This window comes from Ptychodera flava, chromosome 21, assembly GCF_041260155.1.
Source record: "Ptychodera flava strain L36383 chromosome 21, AS_Pfla_20210202, whole genome shotgun sequence".
In the NCBI taxonomy this organism is placed as follows: domain Eukaryota; kingdom Metazoa; phylum Hemichordata; class Enteropneusta; family Ptychoderidae; genus Ptychodera; species Ptychodera flava.
In genome coordinates, this window is record NC_091948.1 from 12517600 (window position 1) to 12530601 (window position 13002).

Genomic DNA, 13002 nt, shown 5'->3' on the forward strand with positions numbered 1-13002 from the left:
CTCTCACCAAATCAAAATAAAAGTCAGATGTCACCGAGCAAATTTGATACTAGCGAAACAAATTACCGATATTACTGATATTTGAAATTCAAAATGGCCGTCATCCCTGTGTTAAGTCTATGAAGAAAAATGTTTGTTACTCCGAGAGCTTTAAATGAGCCACCACAAGTGGTAGATCAGAAAATAATTGTAAAAGTTTGGGAGTCCGAGTATCTGTCTCCGATGCGCATTTTAACTTAATCACTTGTAGCCTAGGAAGACATAACGATTTGACTTAGGGATAGAGTACTTGCAAAGGCCGCCCCAAGGGAGCTGTTTCAATTCATCTCCAAAATCTCCTTATCTTCGAATCTGTACTCGGGCATCATTCTAGAGCACACAAAGCTGAAGTTACTAAGGGACTGGACACAAATTACAGGGGGGGTGGGCCGGTGTTTTTTGGGGTGGGTCGCTATTTTTCGCGCAAGCATTTTTGAAGGGTCATAAAATTTTGTGTATGCCTATGGGGGAGGGTCACCTTTTTATGCATCAAAGCTGAAATGGCATGTGCACGTATTGAAGAATATGGAATGCTGAAAAAAGAAAAAATACCTCCTGGCACTTTCATTTTCTGCCATTTCCATTTCGGCACGCCCTTCGGGCGCAATAATAAGGGTATAATAAACAATGTATTGATGATCCAAGCAGCCACATTGATTGAAGTTGTCATGATTTCCACTTATCCAACTCCTCTATTGTGCATAACTGTCCCCTATTACGACTCTTTAAATAACAATTTGGGAGATTACTTATTTGATATCATTCTCCCATTGGCAATACATTGGTATAGGTCGGTGTTCAAATGTTCATGTCGCTGTATGTACATTTTTTATTTTTGAGGACATTGACTGAATACAAACTATTCAGAATAGTGCAAAATGTCATCAATAACAACTGGAAGCTTCAGGTCGAACAACTTTTGAATAAAATTTAGGATCAGATAACCTTGTGAGTTATTTGTAGTTTCCTCATAGCCTACAATGTATAGTGAATCAACATTTCGATGAAATTCCAAAATCAAATTTCTTGCACAACCATGGACTTGAAACCACTCTGGTCTAATCATGAACATTTATACTAATAATTAGGTGTAACATAAATGCACAGATTTACTTAGTTTCGTATTGGAAAAAAAAATATTTATAGTTTGTCATAGACTGCTATGTATAGTGAATCGACATTTCAGTGAAATTCCAAAATCAAATTTCTTGCACAACCATGGACTTGAAACCACTCTGGTCTAATCATGAACATTAATACTAATAATTAGGTGTACATAAATGCACAGATTTACTTAGTTTTGTATTAGAAAAAAATATTCAGTTTTGTCATAGACTGCTATGCATAGTGAATCGACATTTCAGTGAAATTCCAAAATCAAATTTCTTGCACAACCATGGACTTGAAACCACTCTGGTCTAATCATGAACATTAATACTAATAATTAGGTGTACATAAATGCACAGATTTACTTAGTTTTGTATTGGAAAAAAAAATTAATAGTTTTGTCATAGACTGCCATGTATAGTGAATCAACATTTCAGTGATATGCCAAAATGAAATTTCTTGCACAACCATAGACTTGAAACCACTCTAGTCTAATCATGAACATTTATACCAATAATCGAGTGTACATAAATAGACAGATTTGCCAAGTTTTGTATTTTAAAACAATTATTCTTAGTTTTGTCATAGACTACAATGTATAATGGATGAACTTTTTATGCGAAATTCCAAAAACAAAGTTCTTGTACACAGATGCACGTGTTACCACCCTCTTCTAATCAAGTACAATTATGTCAATTATTCAGGGTCCATATATGCACAAAAAGTGCATATTATTAATTGTGAAAGAATTTTTTTACAGTTTTGTCATAGACTCCCATGTATAGTGGATCAACATTTTGAGTGAAATTCCAAAATCAAATATCTTGTTCACATGTGCACTTGTAAACAACCCATGCTAATCAAGTATATTTATATCAGTTATTAAACATCTATAGATGAACAGATATTGCTAGTTTTATATTGGAAAATACACGTTCATAGTTTTCTTATAGTCAACTACCATGTATAGTGAATCAACATTATCGATGAAATCTAAAAATTACATTGTTTGTACACGCATGCACTTTTTACATGCCACTTCAAGCAAAGTACATTTACATGAATTATCACACACATATGATTTGAAATTTTTTGGACAAAGCGTTATATCAGCCACATTTTGCCTTCCTTTTGCGGGGGGGGGGGGTTTCAAAAGTATAGCAAGTCAGAAGGGGGTCTTGAACACATTGCGGTTTGTTGGGGGTATTGAGTAACAGGGGAGGGTCATTTATTTTCATGCACGGATAAGGGGGAGGGTCACTAATTTTTGTGCATGAACTTTTGAAGGGTCACTATTTTTGATGCAGCGGTTGTTTCGAAAACACCGCCCCCCCCTGTAATTTGTGTCCAGTCCCTAAGCCGGTTTAGAAGAACGCACTATTTTCTGTTGCTCGCTAGCGCTTGAAGACGATACCACTGGGTGTGTGAAGTCGGCAGTATGAATCCATGATTACCTTAGCTCCAGCAGAGTTATATGAAAGTCAAATTTCCAGCAAATATAGTCTTTTACTTTGAGTCGTTTGACAATAAGGCACTTGTTTCAGTCATTTTACAAGTTTTATTTGCAATTTATCACTTCTATGACAGCCTTTACTCGCCCTCAATCAAATTTGCTAAAGTTTTCGTCGCTCTGAAATGTCAATAACATCAGAGTAATTTCAAGAAAAAAATATTTGATACATCAATCAAATTAGCTGGGTTTTTTGTCCCTCGGAAATGATATTCTGAATTTCAGTCCTATAAAAATGTTTGATACCCGATGAGTACATATTGTTAATGAACGTGTAGATGAGTTAATGAGTCATTCAAATGGAGTGGCAGCAAAATAAAATCAACAAGGTAGTGAAATAGCGTGAGCGTTCGAAGATATGCAATGTCGTATGACAGCCAACGTGTCTTCGAAAGTTCATGCTGTTACTACTCAGTTACATCACTCTGTTAGTATGTCTTACACCGAAAATCAACGAGGTTAAACCATTCTGTATCAATAATGCGTTATTGTAAATTAATGTAGGAGCATTGAAGGTGAAGGGTAGCATTTATCAATGAATATCCATGGGAAGGTAAACTTCAAGCGTAAAGGTGAAAAAGGCTTTCAAAATTTAACATTCAGTTGCAATGGGGTAGTCTCATCCACAAATGAAATGCCCAAATAATCATGACTTTTCGTTGTGTAATGTTTTTGTTTGCAAATATTCTTTTCCTTCTTGTCTGACGTATTTAATGAGCTCCGTTGTCGACGATGCAAAGCTTATCATATGGGTAACATTCCAGTTGTGGAAGTATTTTTGAAGCAAAACAATCAAAATATAATTAAAATAGCCTTACGTGTTTTTTCATATTTGGGTACCTTACACTGATGTATTGCAATTATTTTATCTTCATTACCAGAAGTATATTACGTCAGGTCCACGGAAATCTTACTATGTGTATTGCATAGAATAATCTAATGAATTCTTTGAGAAATAACCCCCGCCGCAGGAGGGTATACACGAGATTTTGTAACAATGCGCGACATATAGCACGAGCCGATAGGCGAGTGCTATGTGGAGCGAAGTGTACCAAAATCGAGTGTATACCCGACTGCGACGGGGGTTACTGCTATTATATTATATCAACTTGTGTGTCTTTGTTGTCTTGCTTGGGTATTTTCGTCCAAAATGCAGAAAACAGACATGAGAGATGGAACGTCGGAAAATCAGCGCCCGAGACCGAGCGTTTTTATATAAAGTTTGAATTACGTTGACAGCAGACGCACACAGTATCCTACGATAACATACGCATCACGTTCATCAACGTTGCATTTTATTCACATGCCACGCTAACACCAACTTGCGACTGCTGCAGACATAGAAAATGGGTCAAGAGTTCCAATCACAAGAAAAGCAACAACTTTTTCGTAAATCTACAAGAGAACAATAGTCCTGGTTGTTTTGGCATACTAAAAATAGATTGTCTCATTTTGTACTGATGCGTCGACCATCGCAACATTCAGTCTTGGTACAGTGAGGTTACAGACGCCTTTTTGAATGATGGATAATTTGGAGGTTATTGTACCAGTACACAAGCAGTTTTGAAATAATCCAGACTTAGGATGACAGCAACTGTGACAACAGTTTTGCAGAGTGTGCTGCCCGATTCAGCGAGAGCTGGACGCTGACACTCCTTCGTTGCATTTGATGTCAACTTTCGTCGCAGTCACCAGGAGTAATCCCATTGTTATTTTGAACTTCTTGGTCTACATCGTTAGAACATCCTCGTCTGTTACAGCCCAAACTTTGGCAAAGAATGTCTGACATACCGTTACTGTGAGGAAGTGTCAATTTATTTTAAAGAGCTGTGTGTCGCGTCTCGACTCCCGCTGAATCAAGCAAAAGTGCACGGTGTGCCGTTGCCCTAATGCAATGATTTGTGTACATCAAACCCAAATGTGCTGCTTCAGAGGTGTCTTTCGTCATTGACCCCAACTTATTTTCACCAAGAGGTGAGTTACAGACCCATACTTTTATCTGTGTATCGAAATTCGGACTTCGGTCTTTGAAACAAAGCGGACTGTTTTGGATTAAGTTTAGAAAATGCACCGACGAGCAATTTTCGAAAATGCTAGTTTTGGGCCCGTTTTAGCACTGCTAAAACAGTATTTTAGCAACGGTGGAATGAGCTCTCGTCCAATAAGAATGGCGCATGGTAGCATGATATAATATAATATTCATTTTACCATTTTACAGGTATGCATGGCGTGCCCTGAATCTGCCTCTACACATACGATCGAGCCGAATAATTATATTGTGAATATATAAGGCTGCGTTCATAAACACCTCCGGGGCGGCGGCGGGAGTTTCTAAAAAAGGTCGGATATTTGTTCAAATGCTCCCCCCAACAAACTTAGAGTGCGTTCATATTTCCTCTTCTGACTTGCTATAATTTTGAAGTCCGCCCCCAAAGGAAGGCAAAATGTGGCTAATATAGTGCTTCGTCCAAAAATATCAAATCATACATGGGAGTCTATTTGGCAAACTGTTGTTACGTGAGAAAAAAAAAACAAAAACAGGTGAACTCAGCAGTTTCCCTTAAAAACAAAATTTATTACAAAAAATAAAACTAATTGCTAGTAAAGGGATAGAGTACAAGGCTACGTATCTCAGCTGGGTCGGCACACAGCTCAAGAGTTGAGTCAGACAGTGAGACAAAGTGGACAGTCCTTTGGCTTGCTTGAAGGCTTGAGTGCACAGTAGTGCAAAGTCTACAGTATAAATCCAACGTGGCAGTGAAGGCCTTGAAAAGTCTTGAAATTAATACTGCTGGAGTTTCCAAAGTCCTGAATTAACATATGTGTTGACAGGATCCCAAAATGTCTGATTGAACCATGCCGCCCTAGTATTTATACTTAAATGATTATATAAGAGAACAAAGAACAATCCAGAACTTCTATTTATGTATTTATCACTGCTCTAAAATATCTCCACTTGTAACTAATTGAATTTCCAGGTCATGAAGGACAGTGAACCTAAGAATGTTCTAGATTACTAAGACTAGGCCATGTGTGTAGGGGGAAATGACCTACATAACACTATTAACATTTTCCCCATTAAAACAAGCTATATCTCTACAGTCAGATGTGTGTGATAATTCATGTTAATGTACTTTGCTTGAAGTGGCAGGTGAAAAGGGCATGTGTGTACAAAAAAATTGATTTTGGATTTCATCAATAATAATGATTCACTGTACATGGTGCGCTATGAGAAAACTATATATATATTGTTTTCAATACAAAACTTACTATACTTGTGCAAATATAGACATTTGACAATTGACATAAATATACTTGATTAACATAGGGGTGGTTACAAGTGCATATGTGTGCAAGGTAGTTGTTTTTGGAATTTCGCCGAAAAGTTGATCAACTGTATACGGTAGTCTATGAGAAAACTATGAATAATTTTTCCCAATATAAAAACTTACAATATTTGTGCAGGTATATACGCTGGATAATTGACATAACTTTACTTGATTAGAATAGGATGGTTACAAATGCATATGTGTACCAAAAAAAATGATTTTGAAATTTCATCGAAACTGTTGATTCTTTTACATTTGATTATTATGAAAAAACTATAATTTTTTAAATACTTGTCTAACTAAATCAGTACTCTTATAAGTGTTTGAATTGATACAAGGGTACTTGATTCAAATGGTCTTTGAAAGTTCAGATGTGGACAACAAATATGATATTGGAATTTCACTCCAAATTATTATTTCACTTCTTATGGTAGTCTACATGTATAGTATTAGATATTTTCCCCGACAAAACTGGCTATATCTGTAATATATAAGTATATGTGTATAAATTCAAGTGTAACATTGACTTTTAGGCTGTAATAAGTGTTTAGATAAACAGTGATAGTGCTAGTGCCGTTTTAAACCAAACTATAAATGAAGATAAACATTACGACAATTGTCCCTTTTGCGATCACATAAGAAAGGTTTGGAAACAGGATGACTTCCCTTACCTGTCAGGAAAACTGGACAAAATTAACATATTGTTCTGTGTATCGACGACAGTTTCTTGTTCTACTCCCACAGAATGCGAGAATAACAAAATTCTGTCGGGAAATACTCTGTATATGCCAGTGTAAAGATCATAATTATTGTTATTGATGACAATTGAATTCTAGTCCGGATTTAAATTCAATTTTAAGCGGTAACAATGCTAACTGTACACATATTGTTGTGCTGGACTTTTCATCATACATCATGGAGTGGAACAAGAAACTGCATTTGGTACACAAAACAAAACCACCCAAATTAGCCAAACGTTATAGCTTAAATTGACAACTCAACACATTTCATATCAGTCAGAGAAAGAGTTTTGTTTCGAGTCCCCTTTAAGGCCCATATCGTTTCAATTGCCCCAACATACCCTTGACATTTTCAAGTCGCTCCGGCAATTCTCCTGGTCCCCCTCAAGAGGCATTTTCTGAATGCAGTACTGTCTAATACTCGTCCCTATTCATAAAACTATATATGATAAATAAGCCTGTTTTGGAGCAACTAACAGGCCCTCGGAAACAAACGTAGAGAGATATTCTCTGCCAAACAATATTGTCAGCCAACAATATAGAATACATGAGTGCAAATGTGGTAAAAACAATCAAAGAATATGAACATTCAACGGGTCAGAGCGCTAACGCATGGTCGAGCCAACCCCTTCGATGACGATTTGATCGATATCAAAGTCTTCATCTTCATCTCTCGATCGTGGTCTCCTGTCCCTGGAATGACGTAGTTGTTGCAAACCAGGATTATGGATCAGCGTGAAAGCCAGGAACCAACGATTACGCGGTAAACGTCGGTGTCTGTCGTGCCCAGTAGGCTTGCTCGCACCTGACGGTTTGCAAAGGAATAGAAATACTATCAGCAAACAACACTCCAAAAGTCATGGCAACTCTCATGTCAGGGACTGGACTTAGAAGTTTAACTTTTTTCCGGTAAATATTGCGGCTCTTGACCTAATAACAGTGGTCCTTCATGCTGACTAAAAATCTATTCAGCCTAACAAAAATAAAGACGTCGATAAAGTTTTCACACACGAACTTAAATCACTGGCTAGGGTGAACGGAACACCTTACCCATGAATATGGCGTGCTTTTATCTAGGGGAAGATGCAGAACATGCAGAGTAAAGGTGCCATAAACAAACATGACCGAAAACTGACAGAATAGATAATTGCGAAAAACAAATTATAAAGAACCGAATATCAAAATCATATGTGACCCTGATCATTGACTTACACTGCTGATTAATTTTTTCGACAACACACGACCGGTGCAAACCTTTTTCTTTTTAAAGAGACTGATAAGGCTCCTGCAAACGTTGCAAAGAAGAAGAAGGTTTAATGAGGCTAAAATTGGAAAATGGTAATCGATCGATACTGAAATCAGTAAAATTCTGTTTCGGGGGGGGGGGGGGGCAGCTGAAGAGAAACTTATTCGTTTGAAGATCTCAACGAACTGCTCGAAATATTACTACCTTAACTGCACTATTCAAATTGAGCGTTGCAAATTACTCTTTTTCTTATCGGAAAACTTTGGATTATAAACTACTCTACGAACAATAGCTCACATAACCACAGTTGCTTCAACATGTGCTACCGCACATGTGAAAGCAACCATACCGTCAAAGACGATAATATTCTCTCACCTTGAGCGTCTTGTCTTGTGCCGTTGATTGGTCCTCCCTCTTTTGCTACTTCTTTTTCGTCCCCTTGTCGACTGAACAAGAGCAGTCGGCAGAAGCACACCAACACTGGATGAGTATGGGCATTTTCAAGTTGCAGAAATCCAACGTAGGCACGATAACCTTGTTCAAAGAAATAGGAGCAATGGGTATGATATACACTCCTTGTACGTCATTTTGTAAACCTTTTGGAGTTAGAACACTCAGATTCAAATATTTCATTTAACATCTATCACGTTGGGGTAAATTTTTTTAGCTTGTTTAACAGTTAGAATCAAGTTCAAAAGATCTTCCATGTATGACTTCGTGATGCAGGCCTTTGTTTACTTCAGTTTTGGGCAAAAACAATGGTTAATTGTCCTTGACGTTTTGCAAAACATGATATTATCATGTGAATATCACCTTTCTCAATTAATTGCTTTTTTTCTACAGAGCCTGCGATGTGATGGTTACCACAACAGTTATTTATTTTTTACTGACTGCAGTGTCTATATTCCTACCAGGATCAAATCTTTCGACGACTCTAGGCAATACGCTGTAATCAAGACGAGGAAACAGCAGGGCACCGAAGAGCATTCCTTTGAACAGTCTCATCAGCGACGAGAATAATCCAAGGTATATGTTGTAGAGGAAGGCGAAGAACGTACAGTTGTGGAACAAACGTCTGAAAAAGGACGATTGATGATATCAATGATTTTTCATTTGACTTTGTACAATTATGCACTTTTGAATTTTATCCGTGACAATTCTTTGAAAATGTATGTTGGTAGATCGCAATACTGGCATAACGTTTCTTCATCTCACCGCTGCATCTATTTGCTAAACAAATTAGTAAGATCACGTGTTTCGATATTTGCTGGTGTCTTTTTGTAGCTCATTTTACGAAAAGCTTGTTTGGGTGTATATTTTTGTATAAACCTCTATATTGACCAGGGAATGTTTGCATTACATTACATGATACACGATGTCATTATTAGGCAAACCAACAGTCATAGTATAAAAAGTAATATCGTAATTATGCACCAAAATTGTTGGCCTGCTATGGCATTGCAGACACTAACACGATTGGAACTAATTTGGGAAAATTGGATGAGAGTAAGTGTTAGGAAAATATAACGAAATCGAAATTTTTACAGCTGAAATTTTACAAAATGATAGAATAGTGTAAAATTTGAAATATTGTTCTCATCGGACAAAACAACGAAAACACAGCGATTATTGCATACCTCTTTAATCGGATCCTTTTTCATGAAAATAAGTTCATTTTTGTTTAAATGTACTAAAGAAACGAGACAAAATGCTTAAAATTTCTCTAATTGACGAATTTTGAGTCAGGGCACTTTTGAAATGCCCCTGACTTTTTCATGAATTTAAGGCTTCATAAACATAAAATTGAGTCAGGGCACATTTTAAAAGACCCTGACTGACTTAACTGTAAATCAATCGAAAAGCTTCATTTTGGTCGAGGAAAAATGACAATCTGACATTATTACTAGTGTTTCAGTAATGAAGAAACTACAGACAAACTCTCATATTTTCATTCAAATGTGAGTATTGTTCATATGTTTTGAACAATATTGCATTAGATACTATCATGCACTGATTCTTACTCATAAGATTTCAACAGCATCGTAAATTGTGTATAAAATTTTAAAGATGGTAAGCAAATATGGTGTAAAATTAGAGAAATTTCTAAAATTCTTGAGAAATTCTGCCAATCCAATTATCCCAATTTAGTTCCAATCGTGATCACTGTGAACATAATATATGAGATGAAAATACTAGCCAAGCCCAATTTGAACCGTTTAGCTGTGTTCATTGATCTGTTGGCTTAGAGAATATGTCCGATTGTCCTTGCAGGGGTCAGGAGAAAAAAGTCACCTGTTATCAAGTGCAAAGACACGTCCGCGGTCTTGCAGAAAGACGAATCTTGCCAGCAGATACTGCACCAGGGTTATTGCCAGACCGATCACAACGATTGGCCTGAAACGGTAAGTATGTTGGGATAAAGACACGATTAAGGCGATGAATGCTATTGAAAACGTTAAATTGTTACATGATAAGATTAATACACAGAGTGTAAAAATTAACTCACAGAAGGAATCTGAATTATTTCAAATTAGCAAGTTATAGTAGTGCAAGAATTATTTTAGAACATTTTATGGCAAAGACCACTGAAAATGATCCGATCACGGTCCAGTGATTGGGATCGTAATCAAACGAAGCATGATGATAAAAAGACGCCCAACGCAACCAGAAAATGCTTTTGACATTTAATAGTCAGCTTTCAGCAAGGTATGTAGAATTCATGAATTTTATCTCGGAATCCCTGCTTCTGCATAATTTGCTGATTGATTTTAGAAAATGAAGCAAATCATAGCAACATGCTTCACAGAGTCCTTTCCTGTGTCATTCACTAAAGAAAGTCAGCTTTAAATCTCCATGGTTAAAAATCATTTACTCACCATGCCCATAGAGCAATATCCTTCAAGATGTCAGGTATAAGTATTGCAAGACTCAAAAAACCGGTTATAGCGAAGAGAATGGTGAAGTGTACCAAGAAACCTATTTCGATAACGAGACATTATAGAAGATGAAGATTATATATATATATATATATATATATATATATATTCATCTATTTACAAACATCTACACACAAATGATATTAGTTCTTATAATATGACTTTATATTTGCCCTATTATTACAAATTGTATGTAGGGGATAAATATACATCTGTGTAATTATATATATATATATTATATATATATATATATATATATATATATATATATATATATATATATATATATATATATATATATATATATATATATATATATATGCACTTACCAAACACTGCATATGCAACTTGAAAGCCAGCGTACCGACTAGCTGAAACCTAAGCAGAGCGATAAATCTTTACTGTCTATGCGATCAAATTCTAAACTTACATAGTTTCATTTATTTGTTAGCTGTTATAATCAGTTTTTTAAGATAGTCCAGCACACAATGTGATGCAATGGCGTTTGATTCACTTCACTTCTACCTAACGTTGTTTACGAGTCGATGCAACAAATATTCTAGATTTTGAAATTACAGTTTTGATGATGTTCAAATTCACACATCTCTTCGAATTTGCAAGGTTAATATCACACCACATAGTACAACCATTTTCAGTATTAGACAGCGAAGCCACTGCAGTGAACTTCAATAAAACTGCTCACGCTAATTAGTTTCAGCTGTAGCCAGTATAAACATTGTATTTCCCATGCAGACAGTTTGTCTGGGAAAGTTGTATATTTAGGCAACACACTTTTATGAGTTCTCTGCTATAGCATCATGTAAAATTGTATGTCTCATGCAGACAGTGTGTCATGGGAAATTGAAATAAACAAGACTTGTACATGAACAGGAACATTTGTGACACAAGATATTCACAAATTATTACAATAGTCTCTGTCAAGGAATTTGTCTAATAGCATTACGAACACTAAAACATAAAACAGATTTAACATCTCTGCCATAGTCAATATGAGTTCAAAGAGCTGCTCTACTGCATGAAACCTGTGTATATGTGAGGTACAAAGGATCACAGTCGTATATCATCACTTCATGAATGTAACTTATTGCAGTTCATGGTTGAAGCATAGAACCTACGGGTGAACTCTTTCTATCATTAACAAAACGCCAAAAGAAGTCACATTTGACGAAATACATGATGTATATAGAAAAGGCAAAACTCTTCCGGACATTTTAAATACACTTACCACTCTCATGGCGGGCGTGATGGAAAAACTTGTATTTCAGCAACTGCAGCCACTATGGAATGGTCACCCTTGAACACTGATAACATATTCTCCCTGTTTTAAATGAGAAAGAACAACTGTGCGTTCTTCCGTTTGTGATACACATACAGACAATCACTTTATGTTCGCCAAAGCAGCAAAAAAATCGTGATTTCTGATTATTAAAGAGGCACTCCCATTTGGTAACATTTTTAAAACACATTTTTTTAATGCCAATGGGCGATATTTGACTTTGCGACTGCGCGCGGATTGCGAGATATCGATAAAAACATGTCATTTCCCGAGCGTATTTTCACATCCCGAAGTTTTACGATCGTTTCTGATTATGACGCGAAATCCCCCGAAGGTTTGTTGTTGTGCTGATTGACGATATTCTAGGGAGTCCATAATAAGTTCGAACGACGCAATTTTACCTCCCACTGCGAAGACTTTATATACAGCATTATGCCTTTACCACAGGTCAGTTTTTGAAAACTTCTTCTTAGCTTTTGTCGTTTTCATTATTCTAAATCAGTTGTATTATATTTTTAACCAATACCACATAAACATCAGTTTTTACGTGTAAAATATTAGCCGCCTCCGATGACTACATTTTGTCGTCTGCCACACAGTACGTGTGGTTCGCCGCGCGCGTGGTATGCGTCTATGCATACCACGCGGTGGCCGCTATGTATCAACCGCACGTAACTGGGCTAGTCACCTATGCGAATTCTGGTGGAATCAGCAAAAATTGTTTTTCGTTTTTTCACCAAGTCAGTAAGACTCAGCTTTCTCCCACGGGCATGACCGATCACCGACGCAAGTGGTACT

The 13002-nt window shown here is 36.5% G+C and overlaps 1 protein-coding gene across 3 annotated transcripts in view; it reads right to left on the bottom strand.

The window, feature by feature from the left end:
- Positions 1–5213: 5213 nt before the first annotated feature.
- Positions 5214–13002, bottom strand: part of LOC139121436 (stimulated by retinoic acid gene 6 protein-like) — a 41686-nt gene continuing 33897 nt past the window's right edge. For 2 of the 3 annotated variants that reach the window (XM_070686301.1, XM_070686300.1), the window contains 7 exons: positions 12154–12246; positions 11237–11285; positions 10848–10947; positions 10264–10365; positions 8883–9046; positions 8347–8505; positions 5214–7530 (listed from right to left, as the gene is read on the bottom strand). In XM_070686301.1, the coding sequence (XP_070542402.1) occupies positions 7331–7530; positions 8347–8505; positions 8883–9046; positions 10264–10365; positions 10848–10947; positions 11237–11285; positions 12154–12162 (783 nt within the window). In that variant the 5' untranslated portion in view covers positions 12163–12246 and the 3' untranslated portion in view covers positions 5214–7330. Of the gene's footprint in view, positions 7531–8346; positions 8506–8882; positions 9047–10263; positions 10366–10847; positions 10948–11236; positions 11286–12153; positions 12247–13002 lie in introns of those variants that run through there. The other variant, XR_011549273.1, reaches the window with a different exon arrangement.